At 36.4% G+C, this 20,928-nt stretch overlaps 1 protein-coding gene across 2 annotated transcripts; it reads left to right on the top strand.

Moving 5' to 3' along the window:
• Positions 1 to 4,894: 4,894 nt before the first annotated feature.
• On the top strand, positions 4,895 to 19,438 carry papi (tudor and KH domain containing protein papi). Of its 2 annotated transcripts, none has more exons than XM_067768921.1 (7): positions 4,895 to 5,077; positions 14,304 to 14,647; positions 14,735 to 15,017; positions 15,783 to 16,336; positions 16,402 to 16,508; positions 18,336 to 18,464; positions 18,544 to 19,438. In XM_067768921.1, the coding sequence occupies exons 2-7, from the start codon at positions 14,328 to 14,330 to the stop codon at positions 18,954 to 18,956; spliced, it is 1,806 nt and encodes a 601-aa protein (XP_067625022.1). In that variant the 5' UTR covers positions 4,895 to 5,077; positions 14,304 to 14,327; the 3' UTR covers positions 18,957 to 19,438. The 2 variants fall into 2 exon arrangements, with proteins under 2 accessions (XP_067625022.1, XP_067625024.1); XM_067768923.1 differs by lacking the exon at positions 4,895 to 5,077 and adding an exon at positions 5,168 to 5,286.
• The last annotated feature ends 1,490 nt before the right edge of the window (positions 19,439 to 20,928 follow it).

The following is a 20,928-nucleotide window of genomic DNA, read 5'->3' as shown; positions in this document are numbered from 1 at the left end:
GCTTAACAAACCTCCGCCTATCAACAACTCGGCAAAAGCAAAAACAAATCCGCGCGTCATGCGGATGCCCCCCTCGCGGCGGTTGGGCGGGATTTGGAGGGTATTAATACGTTGGGTATTATTATTATTATACCTATATGAGACTACATTATTTTCGTGTACTTTTTCTTGTATTTTATCTCCAATTTTTTGTCGCACTCCCGCCTAATACGTTTTCAGTACTGGTGTAAGTGTGTAAACTATATTTCAAAAAACTAACGAAATTCAAGGAAAATACAATCTAGGTCATTAAAAACAAAAGAGCCAGTTTGTATTTCGATAGGTTTTTTTGACATTCGGCCGTTTTTTCTTTATTTTTTCTGACACATGAAAATTTTGTTTTTAGTTTGAAAATTTGGTGCATAAAAACACAGTAAAATCAACTTTCTTGTGAAAAAAGTGAACCATTAGAGACCGAAATAATTTTCGCGTATTATTTGCATTGTTTTTATTGTTAAAAGTGTTAATGTAAAACATAAACAAAAACTATGTCAAACTCACTAAATGTAAAACATAAACAAAAACATGTCAAACTCACTAATTTTGGGGAATAGTGGTTTCACGATAGAAATTGTTTTCGTGTTTTGAAGTTCCAATAAAGTGTCGTCAGTTTTTTTAGCTTGGTTTGAGCCAGATAAATCCAGATAGAAGTCTGGTTCAATTTGTGAGCCAGATAATTTGTTAATTACTTCTTTTTAGTTTGGCAACGCTGCCTTTAACAAACCTACTTTTCATAAATAGATGTCGCTGCTTAGCCTTTCGCCGTATGAGTTAAATGAAAAACAGCGGCGGCATCTGCCCATCACATTTCACGTGTGCGAAAATGTTACGACATGTGCTTCTCAAGTCTCTCAATGATCCAGAGCATTCCCGTGAGAATTGAGCGTGAGTCGGAGCTGTAAAACTCACGGGAAGACGGCAATCGTTGTTGCATTTTCATGTTAAATCTCTATCCGTACCTGGTTCATGTACCATTGGAACACGAGGCATATCTACACAACCCTTCAAAAAACGCGAGTACTCCATAAATAGTGTAAGGGATACTCCTTTGGGAGTATATGAGTGTTCCAAAACTAATCTGTATTCATACAAAAAATGTGCTCCAATTAACATTGCGATGTCCTAGGAGAGGAGTAGGTGATCCCACTCTCGCTTTGTTTGTGAGTATTCCATAGAGTACATGCGTGAGATTACTTTCCAAAGTACTTTCACTGTAGTACTCCATGGAGCACCCACAGGGGTTCATATGCCAAAGTACTAAAAAGGAATTGTGTCGGAATGAATTTAATTTAAAATGAAAGTAAATGGAGAGGGGCAATGCAACTTTTATATTTTATACTTCGAATGTTCTTATGTTATTTAGCATTTGTGTGAATAAAGAAACTAATATTTCTCTGTACTATAGTATGTATACATAAAACCAGTTGCATTTTATCAGAGTTGCCATAGTAAAATTTTATTATCAGTTATTTGTATGCAATATTTTACTTTTGGCAACTCTGTTCGATCGTCATCGTGTCGTGATCACGGTCGTTAAAAAACGAGCAATGATCGGTATTGTTAGAGTATTCCACCATAAGAAAATGGAACACGTAATCCAACAATTTTTGCAGGGTAATAATAAAATTTTATTTTGGCAACTCTGATAAAATGCAACAGCGCACTGGTTTTATGTATACATACTATAGTATGTATAGAGAAATATAAGTTTCTTTATTGACGCAAATGCTAAATAACATAAGAATATTCGTAGTATAAAATATAAAAGTTGTATTGCCCCTCTTCATTTACTTTCCTTTTAAATTAAATTCACTTCGATAATTCTTTTTGACACAATTCCTCTTTAGTACTTTGGCATATGATCCTCTGTGGGTGATCCATGGAGTACTACAGTGAAAGTACTTTGGAAAGTACTCTCACATATGTACTCTATGGAATACTCACAAACAAAGCGAGAGTGGGATCACCTACTCCTCTCCTAGGACATCGCAATGTTAATTGGAGCCCGGGGTGGGCGTGAGCTTAGCATATGCTAAGCGACCATATATGTCTACGATAAGCGAGAGCACAATGGCCACTTCGTCAAAATCAACGACAGCTCTTTTAGTTTGATTTCGATGGTCCAACAGTAAGGAAGTGTCGCACGCGCGCTTAAAACAGAGTACCAAAGAATGCGTGTGACACGAGCTCACCGTTCAAGCATTGAAATCAAACTTAATAAATAATTGATTTTGCTTTCGTGCTCGCTACGCGTTCGTGTTTACTAACACATTCTCAATTTGGTAACTGTGTAAATGTAGTGGTGCCCACCGCTGATTGGAGCACATTTTTTGTATGAATACAGATCAGATTTGGAGCAGTCCTATACTCCCAAAGGAGTATTCCTTACATTATTTTTTGAGTACTCGCGTTTTTTGAAGGGTAGACATCAAAATTCCAAAGTGATTGGATCACCTGATTTGTAATTGACTATCGCTGTCTCATTCTGTATCTCTTTCTATCACCCGCATGGCCCTATGCGCCGCCATATTGAACACACTGTCAAAACGCTAAAAAGTAGCCATATTGAACATCCTGTCAGTCACCCTACAAGAAACGCTGATAGTTTTACTAATACACTCACACTTGTAATTGACAATGCTGAACCTGCGATGACGTAAACATTGATACTCAAATTTATGTACGTTCCTTTGTTCGCTCACGCATGTCCGCATGTTCCCAACGACATCCTATAATCATGATAAAGGACTCAAACTGGGAAAGCTTCGGACACCTGGTACAGAACAAAAGAGCATACAGCAGAAACCATTATGCATGTGAGACAGATACATAATTCTCAACGGAATTTTATGTATGCGAGAACAGTTTATCCTATTTAATCATGTTGTCACTACTGACTGTCATATGACAATCAAAAGATTATCACGGTTGTTTTGCTATTTTTTAAATTCCGCCATTTTCAACCGACGAAAACCATATAAAAAATAAGTTTAAAAAATGAAAAAGAGAGCATTTCAAAGCTCCATGCTAAAAGAAAAAATATCGAAAATAATATTAAAAAATACCAAAAGCTGTCGGAATGTATGGGCGCACTCAAAAAATCGATACGCGAAAAATGATAGTGGTTAGTGGTGATTCATTTTTAAATGTGATTCCGCATGAGGAAAGCGCTCTTCTGTTGTTTTGTTATTTTCTGAATTTAAATTCAACATTCTGAACTTGAATTCTTATAAAACTATTTATTTTAAACAAATAAGAAACACGTATGCTTTTATCACGTACAAAATTAAAAACGTAATGAAATAAAGTAAATAAAAAGCAAAAAGCATTGTTTCATTTTTGGCGGAATATAACAATGGTCATTTATGATAGTATAACAGTCAAACCTGATATCTACAGTAAACTATCATTTATGACACCTTTTGATAGTTAGAGTGTCAGCACTGATCCAGGAAAAGGAATTAGAGTGAGCAGTACGGCTATATACTTAATCAGTAGGCCATGTTGGTGTATAAGGAGGAGACAAAAACTCACACGTACACAGTTGTTTACATCACATTTGCGCAAGTCCCCTTAAGCATTGTAAATTTTACCAAGTAGCGCAACTAACAGCTGATCGGTGAAAATTCGCACATTCACACGCACAGTTCTCGACTCAGTTTCAAAAAAAAACTAGATTGTTTAATTAAAATTTGAAAGTGAGACAATCCTTACAAATTTATGTATACAGAATATATATGGCGTGTTTGTTGTTAAAACAATAGTTTTATTTATATTAAAGCTTTTATCATTTTTTTTTTTAACTTTGAAAAAACTCCGAACACCATTCCTTCATTATATGACATTCGACTGCCTAGTCCACTGCCTTCCACTCTATTCGCAACATAACCCCTACTTAAGCTGCCAAACTATATAGTAAACAATGCCCTTAAGTTTGTGATAGAAAGTTTGTATGAGGCGCTGATCGTTAGGTTGACATTGCTGACAATCAGATGATAGTCATATGATAGTCAGTATTCTTGTAGGGCAGTTGACAGATAAGATATCACACTTAGAGCCTCCTGCGATTTACAACCAGATTGACTGAATTTTTGTATGTGTGCGTGTCGGGTATTTGACGCTTGCCCCGCGACTATCAAATTAAAAGCCATCAATTAAAATTTGCATTGAGAAACCGTAGCGTTCGGTCGTGAATATATCGTCATCGGATGATGACTTTTTTTACTTGCGACTACAGCAGTTTTATTAAATAATACAAATTTTATTAAATAATAATAAAAGCTTTACATTCCATAAAGCTGGTAAACATTGATAAGTTTCAAAAAATTTTAATATGAATTGCTGTTCTTCAGCGCACTTTACTTTTGAATGTCGACACAAACTAAATACAACACTGCTGTTTTGTCAATCACACCCCGCGACTATCAAATAAGCTGGAGTTAAATGAAAAAATCAAAAATTTTTGATTTTCATCAACGTGTAGCCGACAACAAATACGTGTGTCACGAAGCCACCCGACTGCACTATCGCACAGAAAATTCAGGCAATCTGGTTGTAAATCGCAGGAGGCTCTTAGTTTCATTCACAATGACATTAATACTGGTAGCTGGCTGCATTGGCAATTTTTGGCGCTGACCAGCACTGATATAAATTGTTTTGTCCATGGCGGAACTATACATGTGGCAGCATGGGACAGCTGAATATAAACTTTTTTTATTTGATTTGATACATTAACTTCCGGCGCAGTACGATTTTGACATTAGCCCATCGAATTTACAAAAACAAAGTACATGGAACTTTTATTTATGTTTGCAGGTATGTCACCATGCTGCCACTTTGTATCGTTCCGCCATGGTTTTGTCTGACAAAACGAAAAGCCATGTACAATGGAAAAGTCAGAAAAGTGTTCATAAAAGTGCTTAATTTTTATTAGGTAGCGATTGTCCTTGAATTAAGTTAAACATAAAACATAAATTTTTGAAAAATACATCATATGAACAAACACGCTTGAAAGAGGCTTCGGGGACATCATTTATTGGTAAGTTTGTGTGCTCTTGGCAATCTAAGACGGTGATTTCATTTGATACACGCGCACGTAACAAGAAATACAAAAAATTAACTATCTATTGCTGGACAAGTTTAGATTGGTCAGCTGTTTTGTGTAACTTAACATTTAAGAAAGTGTGATGTAAATGTTTGAATATTTAAAACTCTGATTCGAGCTATCGCGCTAAGAAAAAATTAACCGTATGTAAATATATAATATATAAGTGAATGTACACGTCAATATGTATGGGCATGAGCGCGTTGCGAAACGCACGAATGATCCTTTAATGCCTAGCAGCAATCAACTTTTTCATATAGATGTGTCCAACGCAATCTCAAAGCCCCATCACATAAGCAGTTTTCACATAGATATGTTTAACACAATCTTATGCATTGTGAGTAAATCCATAAAAATACGTGCACATCTTGCATAAGATGGCGTCTACGCAACCTGCTTATGTGAAGGAGCTTTTATAGGAGAACACAACATGTAACGTGGATAACAGGGTTCTGGCTTCTACTTAGAGAAGCTAAAACTACCTACGGTAATAGTCTAGTTGAGGGGTCGACTGCTAATACGCTACCAAAAATATCGAGAGAGGTGTCAAGCGACGCGTCTTGACATCAGTATTAATAATGCGAAGGCGGAAAATAAAAATTTTAACTCGTTCAAAGGATATTAACGAAAAACCGAAAAAAGACCCGCGCGTACCTCCGAAACCGGGGGTGGGATCCATAGTATTTTTGCGCAGAACACCTTTCTGCGTTGGCGGCCTTTAGCCGCGCTTATAAAAAATAACCCTGGGCTACGCCATGCCAAGTCCGGGTGTGTGGTATAACCGTGGCTACCGCCACGGTGATGCACAAATTTTTTGTGGGTACCAACACAACAACAACCACATGAAAATCGCCAACTTCAACTGCAAATATCTGCGGACAGAGATAAAATTTTTCTTTTCCGCCTTGGGATTATTGTTCTCGAGATTAATGCGCGTCTTTTGACACCTCTCGATATTTTTGGTAGGGTATTAGCAGTCGACCCCTCAACTAGACTTTTACCTTTTTTCCTAGTCTATTCTAAATGAGTATATAGCATTAATAAACAAGTAAACTCGGCATACCTAGCTTTCACCACTGCTTCTGAGATATTGTCCACCAAAACCACATACATACGAACCTATTAAGCGCCTTATTTGTCTATTTAATATACATTCTAAGCTTGGCAAAGTCATAGCAGCAGCAAAACTGATTTTCTAGCATTCCTTATTACTCTTGCAAGCTGATTCTGCTTTTTAAAATAAATATTGCAACCAAGTTTCCTTTTTCTAACTCTCGTATCAAAACATGAAAAGGACTTTCGTCCCAACACCTCTTTAATTGCACAGGGCAAGAAAATCTGAACAACTCTTTTTTTGCCAAAAATATTTATCGAATCTGATAAGATTTACGGCTGAAGCCCTAGTTTGATCTTGAAAATTTCTGATTTGCTCAGGTTACGCGAAATTTGGGGTTAAAGGTGCAGAAAAAAGCTTTTCTGGAAAAATACCATTCAGCAGCCTATATCGGTTGTTATTTGTAAAAAACTATATTTGTATGTATGTATGTATGTATTTATTTGAAAATTTGTTCCCAGCACAACAATTTTGACAAACTATTTAACAATGCTAGTCATGAATAGCATGAGCTATAAAAAATTGAACATTTATATCTTTAATGATTAATCAAATTAAATTAAATATAACGGATAATAGTGAAATATTTATGTATGTAAATGTAAATCTTAAAACTAAATAAAAGTAATTAATAAATATTAAAAGACAGCAGTAGGGATGATAACCTTTGTCTGGTTATAGATTAAATAGTATTTAACAAATGAAGAAAGAAGACACAGAGAAAGGAAAAGGACTTAGAAATGAACATTTTAACATCAATTTGAGATCCAGTTTAAGAGTCGTTAAAAAATGATGTTAGCTCTTTTTTGAAGTGCAGAGCATTACTTAAGAGTCGAAGACTTGTAGGTAGGGAGTTCTAAAGACGTATTGCAGTAACAAAGAATTGACGCTCAGAGGTTAGCGTGCGGTATCTAATGTGCTTAAGAAAAAGCACCGATCTTGATGATTGCAGAAAAATAAGCTTACGATATAGATAGTCAGGTTCCTTCGTGTGTATCCACTAATGGAGGAAGGACAGTGTTTTGACTTTTAAAAGATTTTCGAAAGAAATGTTTAGCAACCTTTCAGCATTTTGTGATACTTGTTAAGTCTTTTCAACCCATAAACATATCTAGCAATGTTGTTGTAAACAACATTTAGTTTGTTCTTGCACAGATAGTCACAGTTAGAGTAAATAACACAACCATGGAGTAGCGTAGGTATTAAGTACGCTTTAGCGAGAAGTAGTCTTATGTGCAAAGGCGTGAAATACTGTGTTAACCATAGTGTACGAAGCATTCCATACACTTTTCCAACCGTTCTAAAAAGGTCTTTCCATGTCAATGTTTTGTTAAAAATTACACCTAAGTTTTTCGCCGTATCTACGTATTCTATAACGGAATTGTCGAACACTACATTCTCTAAATCATTAGTGGGAAAAGACCTTCTATGAATAACAATACATTTTGACTTATTCGGGTTTATACACAAGCCATTCATAGCAGCCCATGAAAATATTTGATTCAAATCGTGGTTTAAGTTACTTATGCACAAGCTAGTTTGATCACGAGGACAACACGTAAACAACTGCACATCATCAGCGTAGATATGAACATTACAATACTTAAGGACATCGGGTAAGTCATTGATGTACAGAACAAATAACAGAGGACCCAGGATAGGGCCTTGAGGGACGCCACTTAAGACATGTAGGAAGTCAGACTTTTCACCATCTATACATACTGCTTGAGTCCTATCGCCAAGATATGATCTTATAAGGGCAACTGCATGACCAGAGAAGTTAAATAGGTTTTCCAGCTTCCTGCAGAGCAGAGTGTGGTCTACAGAATCGAAAGCTTTGGAGTGGTCAAGAAGTATTAAGAAGGCAATGTAACTTTCATCCACTCGCTAGTTTTTGAAATTTCAAAGAATATTTATTTTTTAAAGATCAGATGCGAACTCGGGACAACAAATCCTTTTAGGCTGGACAAACACTGTTGCGCTGTGTTATAGAAAATTTGTAAAGAATACAAATCTCCAGAAAGGAAAAAGCCCTCTTTAAATGCGAATGCTAAAGAATTCATGCAAGCGTTAAAAACATGTTTGCACATTCATTTATGTTATCGACATCAAGTACAGTATTGTCAAATACAAAAGCATCCACCCTTAACGAGTTTCAACGGTTCGAAAATAAACTGTTTTTAAGTAACTAGGAGACTATGTAGACGATGTTCTGCCCTAACTTTGGTCTAGCTGCATATCTTTCATTTCATTTCATTTATTTATTGACAGTATTTGCACAATAAGATCTTGTATGATCTTTTATAGTTCAATAAGTTTGTATCTCTTATGCGGCAGTTACCCACCGACATGTGCCGTACGTACGGACGTTTGTCGTACGAAGCACGTTTGACCGAACTCTCAAGCCAGTAGGTATCAATGTATGCGTCTGTGTACATGTACATAACATATTTGTGTGTGTATTGTTTACAACAAAGCACTGTTGCCATTGGCCAGTTTGCATGCATGCTTATGGAAACATCAACTTTTTCCAATTTAATTTTTGATATTGTAAAAGGCCGGAATACATATTAAATAAGTATAAATAGATTACATATTTATAATCAACACTTTTACATAATTATTTCCAATTATTTTCACACTCTAATTAGGTGTTTTTGCATAAAATTTGCAAACGGTCAAAAATTAGCGCACAAAAGTTTACTAGGCAACTCTGTCTAGTGAGAGAGCGATCAGCTGATACGTTCTTACGGAAAAAATCAAAAATTGATTTCTATGCAGCAGTTACCATGGTCATAGTGTACCTATACCAAGTGTGTTCACTAAGCGATAAACGTCAAAAATACAAACAGCCTCGCTCACCTGATGGAAATCTCAGGTCTAGAGTCGCATTTTTGGTCTCAACGACAACATTTTTGACTACCAATCGTATCGGATCTTTTTTTATCTCATTTGATTATCATACCCCTTTATTTTTTTATATAAAATTTTAATTTTTATTTTTTTTTATGAAACAGCATTCAAAAATACATACAACCCTCTGGGACTGGGACTAGCACTGAGAGAGAGAATAAGGGATGGACAAGAATAAAAACTCGAGAGAAGAAAAACGAGGGAAGGAGAATAAGACTGAGATTTAGTTAGACGAAGATAGAGAGATAGGGATAGATGACGCAGGGGAGGGAGGAGAGGGAGCTAGAGAGAAAGGAATGGATGGAAAAGACGGAGAAGGAGAAAGAGATAAAGAGAGAGGAGTAAATAAAAGGATAAACAAAAGGCGGAGGGAGAGTAAAGCGGCAATTACCCACCGACGTGTGCCGTACGTACCAACGTTTGTCGTACGAAACACGTTTGACCGAACCCTGAGACCTGGAGCCGTTTCCAAGGAATTCAATCACAAACGATGTTGTAGTAATAACGATAAAGACACTCCCCGAAGGCTTTGGGGAGTGTTATCGATGTTGATGGTCCTTTGCCGGATATATATCTGGCACGTTCCGGTAACAAAGCGCTAGAGATGGAAAACTATCGATAGCACGGGTTATGGGTATACGCCGATAGTTTTGAAAGGCACTATCGATATATCGATAATATCGGTGTTCCCCCCAGCGGGTTAGGGGATCAGAATATACCCGCGGTAGGTATGCCTGTCGTAAGAGGCGACTAAAATACCAGATTCAAGGGGCTGTGTAGCGCAACCTTTCAGGTTGCCAGCGCAATATATAGCTTCTCCAAACCCAATTGTCAACCTCACCTATCCGCGGCGAATCCTGTTTCACTAACAGACGAGGCTCTGGCGACCCCAAGCTCCTCATGGAACTTCAGCTTCAGGTGGACATCCAGTTTCTGAATCTATGGGTCATACTGAGTAATATTGTCCATGCGACTATAGGTCTGAAATGAATTTCTAGTCTCCCCAATTTTGTTAGAAAAGTTTATATCCCAATCCGAAACCGAATTGGACATTTATTTTCATGTATTTTATTTGTGAGAACCGCTATTCGGATTGGGATATAAAATTTTCTAACAAAATTAGGGAGGCTCGAAAAACAATAAATTTGACCCACCCACATATGTATACATATGTGTATACTTTTTCGGCTGCTATATCGAAATGCCCCATCAGCTCCCCCATGTATTGCACTGAAGTAGCAATTATATGGTAAAGAAAAGCCTAAATATCACTAAAATAAAGATCCATGTGGAATGAAGGAATGCTTTTCTATTATGTATTTGAGTTAATGGCGTTCCAAAACTGCCTTCTTATAACTCAAAGATGTTTTATTAATATGTAGATAATTATTTATAGATAATTTAAAAAAATTGCCACAATATGGGTATACGCCGATAGTTTTGAAAGGCACTATCGATATATCGATAATATCGGTGTTCCCCCCAGCGGGTTAGGGGATCAGAATATACCCGCGGTAGGTATGCCTGTCGTAAGAGGCGACTAAAATACCAGATTCAAGGGGCTGTGTAGCGCAACCTTTCAGGTTGCCAGCGCAATATATAGCTTCTCCAAACCCAATTGTCAACCTCACCTATCCGCGGCGAATCCTGTTTCACTAACAGACGAGGCTCTGGCGACCCCAAGCTCCTCATGGAACTTGGGGGTAGGGAGGGAGGGAATGGCCTGAAGGTTTAATGTGGCCACATAAATCGTTCCCGAGATGGACGGGCTAGCACCTTAATGGTGCTATGGTACCGGAGCGTACCGGATTTGTATCCGGCAAAGGACCATCACATCGATAACACTCCCCAAAGCCTTCGGGGAGCAACCTTATCGCTACAACAACAACAACAACATCGAGACATTTTCGTAGCGACAGACAAAAGTGTAGATATTTGGTAATTGATGCTGTTATTTTTGTAGTTATCGTCGACTGAAACAAGAATTTTAATTTTCAAAACAAGTCCAAAGTTTTGAGTTACCTGTAAAAATAGGTTTTTATATTCAAAAAGATTGATGTCAAGCCATTCGGCGGTTGCAAAGAAAAACTTAAAAAAAAAATGGCGTATAGTTGTGTGGACACAAATATACATACATATGTATTAATTCTTTTAAATATGAAATTCAAGTCATTACAGGTGTGTAAAGATTTTGGAGGAGTTTGGAAAATTAAGGTTCCTGTTCTAGTCGACGATACCTTCAGAGAAATCAGTATCATCTTTCCAAAAACGAAAAATAATCATGCACCCCTCCCAAACTGGGAGTGGGATCCGGAACACCTTTTTGCATTAGCGGTTTTTGTCCGAGCTTATAAAAAATTACACTGGGTTGCATAAACAAATCAAAGAACAAATTAAGTCTGAGCAAAATAACTCAGTATCAATGGGAAACGCGCCCTTTTCAACCGTCATAAAAATAATGGTCCCACCCTTGTCCGTCTGTTATGCTAGTCTATACATTGATCGAAATCAATTGGCATTCCGACAGTATATTAGTATATTCTTTAGAATTAAGTAATTATTAAGTTTTACGTCTAAACAGCCGTAATAATAAATAAATAAAATACATATCGAGATAGCTGCAAACGAATCGGTATTTTGTACCATCCAGTAAATGGACTAATTTAAACGTAACATAAACGTCATACAGGTAGAGTTTTGACTATATATATATAGAAAGGGCTAAACTCTTATTTGAGTTCCCTACAAAAGCCAATAGTCAGCACTCATTGCTTTGATAAGATTTTAGTACACAATCCCTCATCGTTGTCAATAATAATTAGTTATTAATTTTACATGCATTAGCTCAACGAATTCATATTATGTCATTCTACTAAATTTAGCCCTCTCAATCTGTATTTGTAAGTTTATGTCGATGTTATATATTTGCTTTCGGATTTGTTTCATACACGTATGTAAAAGTGTCCAACACGTATTTCGAAAACTTTCAAAAATGCTAATATTTACGTTTTTATAAATTATAATTTCCCGTTTCAAGTTAAAGTTCAACTTAATTTTACAAAATTATTTCGAAGCCAGTGCTTTGCTTATCAAGTTGTAGCTAATAATTTGTAATATTAAAAGCTATCAACCCTATCATCATAAGGGGACTCCACAGTGCTTGGTATCCAATGCATTTGATCGTATGATATTTGGATGTTGTTGTAGCGATAAGGTTGCTCCCCGAAGGCTTTTCGACAGGCATACCTACCGAGAGTATATTCTGACCCCCTAACCCGCTGGGGGATGATATTTTGATAATATATGTTTGTAGATATTCTTTGTATGCTACATGTACTTACGTATGTACATACATATGTATGTGTGTAAAATAAACAAAAACCCATTGATTTTCTCATTTCATTCTGCTTCATGATAAATACGAACGCATTGCAAATAGAACTAAATTAATATTTTTTGCTACCATTCGTATCCAACGATGCCATCATTTCACGAAAATTCATTCAATTATGTATATTGCATTTTCACAATAACGGTATAATCGATTTTTCTACCTAGGGGTGCTAAGAGCACAAGGAATAATAGTTTTGTGTGTTAAGGTACATAGGTTTTAACTGCTTGAACTGATTGATATATGTATGTATGTTTCCATATTCAAATTATCAGAATCGCAATAGAAATCGATTGAGCAATGTCCGTCCCCGTTCATCCCACAACACTTAAAGCAACAACTTTGATATGTATGTATATTATCAAATTTAATGGAGCTCTGTGTCGATTTCTTCGGGTTGTACTATAGACGGTTAACACGTCGTGTGATATCTCTGCCAAACATTGGACAGTTCACTATCCTAGAATCCTTTTTATTAGTAATTTCCTTCGGGACTGGAAAGCTGCATTCATATCAGACCTACGACATAAATAAGATAACTATCGCCCCTTACCAAAACTGTCTTATCATTCCAATGCCGCTGAACTAAATTATAAATGAGCGGCTGTTTTGAGCTTTAAGGAAATGTCTACATCCTCGAAGAGTACCATATACATTAGGGCGGGTCAAATTGTATGGGTTAGGTTAGGTTAGGTGGTAGCTGCCCTGATAAGGAAAGCTCACTTGGACAACATGAAGGTCCGTTGTGATACCAAATACTTAGATCTAGCTACTTAGAGAATCGTTGGGTAGCAATGATAAAGCTCAGAATGATACCGATCTCAACTTTGGATAAATCCTCGGGTAATCCAAGTGAGTCGCGACCGAAGTACTTTCGCCTAGTTCTGGTCATCCTCCATACAGCTGCAGCAGGATGGAGTTTCCAGTATATTGGGACGTACGGCATGGATACCCATAGGACAGTGCCCTGTCAAAACCCCAATGACCATTGATAGGTGAGTCTTAGTGAACCCAATTATTTCAGCAGACCTCCTACCATCCACTTTCGGCCAGAAAGATCTTGCTACCCTGCAAAACGTGGTGTCCGGCCAACGTTTGCTGAGCTGACTCGAGGCCCAGCTATCCCTACAGCCATCTTCATCTGGTTCAGTTGTAACGATGCGGGCTAAGAGATCCGCTTGACAGTTACCCGGGATATAACTATGGCCCGGAACCCACATAATCGTAATTGAAAAAAAAAATAGTATGGGGAAAAAAGCTTCAGGTGCACATCCAGTTTCTGAATCTATGGGTCATACTGAGTAATATTGTCCATGCGACTATAGGTCTGAAATGAATTTCTAGTCTCCCCAATTTTGTTAGAAAAGTTTATATCCCAATCCGAAACCGAATTGGACATTTATTTTCATGTATTTTATTTGTGAGAACCGCTATTCGGATTGGGATATAAAATTTTCTAACAAAATTAGGGAGGCTCGAAAAACAATAAATTTGACCCACCCACATATGTATACATATGTGTATACTTTTTCGGCTGCTATATTGAAATGTCCCATCAGCTCCCCCATGTATTGCACTGAAGTAGCAATTATATGGTAAAGAAAAGCCTAAATATCACTAAAATGAAGATCCATGTGGAATGAAGGAATGCTTTTCTATTATGTATTTGAGTTAATGGCGTTCCAAAACTGCCTTCTTATAACTCAAAGATGTTTTATTAATATGTAGATAATTATTTATAGATAATTTAAAAAAATTGCCACAATATGCTGCGTAATACCGCTTTTGCCGGTGTACCCACATTTAAATTAATCCTCGGTTTTGGATTATGTACACTGGGTGGCGCTATGTTATATGCTTATTTTAAAATACGTGATGAGGACGAGGGGGAGGATTTAGCACAACATAGACCAGACACAAAACAAAGCAGAGCACAATCACAACCGACTAAAACGACAAAACCGAATGATAAAGAAGTGAATATTAAATTTGAAATATCGAACGAACATATACCGTTATGTGTGGGACGTGGTGGAGCCAATTTAGTCGCTATCGAGCAGCAGACGTGCACAAAAATTCGCTTGAGGTAAATTATGTAGTATGTACTCTATCTGATGTATATGATATATTATGTTTGTATGCATGTATGTTCAAATATTGTTTTCCAATCTAGAGACAAGAATGATAAATACAAACTCTGTGATATAACTGGCTACGCTGACGGTGTTAAACAAGCACGTGCATTGCTTTTAAAAGAAATTGAACGTGCACCAATTGTGAAAGAGGAAATATTGGTGCCGCAAAGTGTTTATGGAAAAATTATGGGTCGTTGCGGTGAGGCTATGCAAGAAATATGTCGCATCTCTTTAGCTAAAGTGGCTATAGATTCAAGAGGCGGTCGTGGCGGTGGCGCTATGGACAAAAGACGTATTCTCATAACGGGCAACCAGCAACAGGTAGGCACATGATTTAGACATTTTCTCCCTATATGGGCCGCTGTATTTGTTTATAAATATGATTGTATAATTTTAGTCAAATTGTTTGCTTATAGAAAGCCGACAATCATACCTTTCGGTTAAGCAGAAAAAGAATGAAATGAAATACATACATACATATATCTTTGGCTTTTTACAGCTTATAACTTTTGATATATTTTGCAAAATTTGATATTGGCAGAATTAAGGTTTATTTGTAAGTTGTTAATGAAAATTTTTATTTAAGATGTAATACCCCAAAATAGCCGCCTTATGACATAATGCTCAGACGTATAAGACCATAGCTGTCTTTAAATCTCATTTTTGTAAGGAAGGCGTATGAAAAAATAAAACTTAGGGCAAGAAGTCGGAGCTGGCAGAAATTCTACACGTTACTCCGGGTTGCTCTTTACGAAACGGCTGTCGTAGAAGTTATTGCTCTCGCCCAACACGGTATTGTTTTGTCCCCATTTTCTTAAAAACACAAATCGGGGGCGACTGCGGCATATCTAGGGCTGTCCAAGGAACAATTCTAATGTTTCTTGTTCAAAATAAACAAAAATGTTCTGCCAATTTTTCGTGGATACCAACCGGATATCCGCCCAACAGCAGGATCAACAAAATCGCTTCATATTACATTTTATAACAAGCGTAGAACGTACATTCATATCATCTGTGTTAACGTTTAAGTAAAGTTTATCAAATTTGATATAAACCAAATTTATTTATAATATATCTTTCTTGTAGGTGAATATAGCACGTAAATTGATTGACGAAAAAATTGAAGAGGATGAAGAGCTTCGGCGCGCCGTTGAAGAAGTCGAGCTGCACAGGGAACCCCGTCGTTCACCTTCGAATAGCATCAATTCAAGCATGTACTCTTCACAAACCTCATTGAGTTCACATTTGCATCCAAGTGAGAAAATGCTCGCTGCTCGCAACGAAGATAAGCAAATGGAGGTTTACGTATCTGCAATAGCATCACCATCGAAATTTTGGTTACAAATTATTGGGCCACAATCAAAGAAGCTTGATGAGATGGTACAAGAAATGACAGAATATTATAGCGAACCGGAGAATAAAGCTCGTCATCAAATTGGGGAACCATATTTAGGACAGATAGTGGCAGCTGTATTTAAATATGATGGCAAATGGTATCGTGCAGAAATTGTTGGCATTTTACCAAACCAATACAACCCGAATGAAGTTGTATTAGATCTTTATTTTGTGGACTATGGCGATAGCGAATATGTTACAACACATGAGGTTTTCGAATTACGTACAGATTTTTTAACATTGAGGTATGCAGGTTAACTTGTATGTTTTATAACTGAATTCATGATAAAAATTGCATTGTCTTACAAAGGTTTCAAGCGGTAGAATGCTTCTTAGCTGGTATAAAGTCTACAATGCTGAAGGATTCAGATACTTGGGATCCACAGTCGATACAAAAATTCGAAGAACAGACCCAAGGTAATTAAAAACATATATATATATATATATATACAGGGCCGTAGAGAGAAAATCCGGGCCCGGGACTAAACAATTTACGGGCCCCTATAAAAAACCTTTAATTCATTTGATTAATTTGATTTAATGATGTCTCATTCCTGAATCATTATGATGGATTACAATTTTTTCCACATCAACTAATATAAATGATTTTTGGACTAAGAGCTGAAAATAAAATTAACACAGAATATTTACTATTTATTTTATTGTAACGTAGAAATAAAATTCTCTTTTAACAGCCACATATTATTTCAAATAATCTTTTCTAGTTATTTCGTAACATTTTAGAACATTTCTGATAAATTTAATGATGATTATAAATTTTAATTATTCAATATAGAAAGTTCGGATATCAGAGTGGCTTTTCTTGCTTTTTTCGTTGCAAAATTTTTTATAATAATATCAAAATTTAACTGTCTTGTTAAAACGGATTCAACACAAAGCGTGGCAAGTCCTGGAACTCGCTCTTCAGATGAACACGATCTATGGAAGTTTTTGATTCTTGCATGGACGCTGAAAGAACGTTCTGCATTAGCTACAGAGTGGCATTTAGCAATTCCAGTGGTGACAGACCTTTATCTAAATTTGCTTCGTAAATGTGTTTTAAGTGAATTATTTCGCATTCTAGGCTTTGAGAAACGTCTGACTTGAATTTTTGGACAAATTTTGCCGCGCTCGCCCGAACCGTAGTTTCATCCATGTCATCAAATTGCCATAAAGAGGAAAACTTCTCGTTCAAATTTCTCATAGCTGCAAATCGTTCAGCAATGCCAGTGATTACCGAATCAACGATCACCAATAATGTATTGTTCTTAAAATCAGACTGGATCATCCATAATCATCTCATTTCCATTGCCTTCAAAACGTCTTTTGGGTTTTCTCTTTCAAATGTCTGGGAACTTTGGCGAGATGTTCAATTGAATAGCAACTGTTTTGCATTCGTTTAAAATTGTTTCCCATTGGTTCCTGATAAACTTAAAATCAGCCAATAAGGCATCTAGATGTCGGACCTCGACATCTATGGTGGTGTCTCTAGCTTGGAGTACGACGTTTCTTTCATTAATGGTAGTCAGTATTTTGAACCAAATTGAGGACAGAAAGATACATTCGAACTTGTTGATGTACTTGAGAATGCCGGTAACATCTCCGTATGCTTGCGCAGTCAAATTTGGCTTTTGTCTGAAAGACTATGTAGAGAGCTCGGTACATTTTTTTTGAGGATGTCCCATCGTTGTGGAGTGCTGCTAAAAATAGTAAAACATTTTTTTGCAACTCGGAAGAAAGTAATTGCAGCCGTACAACACCACATAAATTGAGGCTGTGGGTTGCACAAGACGAGTAATCAGCATTCGAGTTTCACCCAAAAATAAAATAGTGTCCAAAATTCCACTTTTGAGTTTCAGGGATTAGCTGTTCATTGATAAGTGTATCAATTGTAGCCTCCTTTTGAATTAGATTTTCAACTGACTAGTTGAGTAATAGAAATTGTGTTCTATAAACAGCGTTTTGAACTAGCTGCCAAATGAAATATTTATTCTTAACTTCACTATATTAAAACGAAATGCAGATATTCGTTGCTTTTGAAATTCGGCTTAAAAATTGCATATGGAACAACTAAAGACTCTCCTGAATTAAAAAAATCGTCTTAGTATCGCTAAATCGCGGGCCCCCTGAGAAACCCCGGGCCCGACGGGAATCCCCCCATTCTCCCCTCCCTCTCGTAGGGCATATCTATATATATATATATATATATTCGTCTCTGCATACATTTAATGTTTTATTTTACAGTTGCCAATTGGAAGAAACTGATTTCTCGCATAGTAAGTTATAAAGAACGTTCAAAAGTTGTTGGTGGCACAATTGCCGCACGAGAAAACTCACCGATACCCGGTGTCGAACTTTTCGACTTGACAGAAGGTTAATACCAATAGTATATAGTATATAATATATATATTTTCAATATCTTTCTGTTCCAATCGCACAAATATTTTTCTAGGCGTTGAAATTAATATTGGTCACATGCTAATTTCACACGGATTCGCTTTGCCAGCTGATGACGGTCCTCGACCGCGCTCGCCATGCTATCCTGCTGCCCCGGATGCATTATCACTTCAACCAGCAAGCTTAAACTCTCCTATTTCTAATCACCATAACAATGATGTATCAAAATGCAAAGGGATCTTAAGAACTTCTGAAGATTCTCTTTTGGAACAGCAGTTGGAGCATTTACGAATTAATAATAATTTGTGTTTAAATGGCAATGGCGATACAAGAAATGATTCGGCAAATACTACAGTTAATATAGCAAAACTCACATCTGATTTCTTAAATGATAATTTTAATGAGATTTCAGCGAGAACATCAAAGAATGGGAACCGCCATAACTTCAATGGAAATTTGAACCGATAAACAAACTTATTTTTATTTATCAGTTTAAAATAAAAAAAATAATTACTGTATTATTGACCATGTATTTTATTTTATTTTTAGTATTTAGGACAAGCCTTTAATTGCTCATTTAAATGGATAATGTATGATATTGCTTGCAACGCGTACTTATTATTTTAATGCTAATTAAAAAGCTTTGCAGAAAACATCCTATTACAAAGTAAAAGCTTGCTAGATTGATTTCGTCGTATTATTTCACGAAAATGACACTAGTTTATTGAATTACTTCTTGTCAATACATACAAAATTTATTTAAATTGCAAAAAATTACTTGTCAAGCACATAATTACATAAATAATAATTATATACAAATGTTTGTATCTGCATTTGACACTACATATGTACAATAAATTATCTTCTACAAGCAATGTGCAAATTATGTTTATTCATGTATGTCAACTATCTACATGACAGAAAATAAAATCTTTATTTTCCTACAAGAATTTATAGATTTTAGTGTTTTATTTTTGAGGAACCTAAGGCTCCTACTAAAAGAGAATAAGTCAAGACAGAAGACAGGGGAGTAACGTTCGAGATGTTCGATCTGATGTTTGTAAGTAGCAGAGTTGGGGGTAGTGCACTAATGCACCAGCCTTCTTTCACAGTTGAGTGGTAATGCAAAAAATATCAACCTCACTCACTTCCACCAAAGAGGATAAGAGTGGCGAGTAACTCGCTGGAAATTAAAAAAATTGATGCCTAATGTTTTCCAAGAGGGACATTTTCAATTGTCGCGTATTTATCCATGCCGTGTAGTAGACTGGGTCGAAAAAAAAAGTTGCTAATGTTCGCCGCTAAATTTAAAGACTGAGTTGAGGGTTTCGGAAAAAACAAATTTTTTTTTATCCTTCGAAATACAGCCGAAAAAGTTTTTGTTGTAACTTGTTTATTTGACATCCGATTTTTAAAATTGATATGTCATTATTTTGGCCTTGAGAAGCTTCACTTTTCTTTCTAATGTCCTTTTAAGCTATGAAGTCGTTTTCACATGATTGGGTCAGCTAACATAATTTACCCCCCCCCCCCCCTAAAACGGAGATAGTACTTACTTTGTTTACTTAAGCCTCAATCTCTACAAAAAAGTGGGTTGTGTCCAATACCCAGAAAAAAAGTTGATTTTGTCGTACAGTGTTATTATTATAAATACGAAACAACAGGTTTGACTCACTTATTTACTTTGACTTCCCCTATTTATGATATATATAATCATGTGAAAACAACTTCATCGCTTAAAAGGACATTAAACGGAAATGTGAAGCTTCCTAAGGACCAAATAATGACATATCAATTTTAAAAATCGGACGTCAAATAACCAAGTTACAACGAAAAACCTTTTCGGCTGTATTTCAAAGGATTAAAAAAAAAAAAATTTCCGAAACACTCTCAACATGGTCTTAAATTTAGGGGCGAACATTTGCAATTTTTTTTGTATGGGGCCCAAACCCAGTCTATCTTGTAGGCACCTTATGCAAATGTGATTTTTGGAAAGAGAATTAATTAAATACAGTCGGAAAAATAAACACAAATACCTCACATTTATGCACATCTCGCCCAAAAAAAAACCTGCGATTACCCTAACCAAAAACATTATGCACAGTAACGAGTGACGTCCCTTATTATATTTATCCTCTTTGGAATAACTAGATATCTCTGGTTTTATTTGGACAATTAGTTTGCAAAGGAATCCGCCGCAATAAGGATATTCAAGTCTAACAGAATTCGTGATTTTTCTTTCATTTCAACTCAATATTGTGTTCTCGTTAATGATGTTAAAACAGAGTAGGTGAATAGCACAGTCGTTATAGAGAGCTAAAAATCTTTGGTTAATATACCGCCAAACTACTTTGTCAAAAGTCAGTGAATGGTTGGTTGGTTGCTGTGCTGCCCGGCTGTGGAGCCGGGCCCAAGTAGCGCTCTAGCTGCCATTTTGATT

Source organism: Eurosta solidaginis, chromosome 2 (genome assembly GCF_040869045.1).
Source record: "Eurosta solidaginis isolate ZX-2024a chromosome 2, ASM4086904v1, whole genome shotgun sequence".
In the NCBI taxonomy this organism is placed as follows: Eukaryota; Metazoa; Arthropoda; class Insecta; order Diptera; family Tephritidae; genus Eurosta; species Eurosta solidaginis.
The sequence above is the reverse complement of the archived record's forward strand: the minus strand, read 5'-3'. Positions and strand labels throughout refer to the sequence as shown.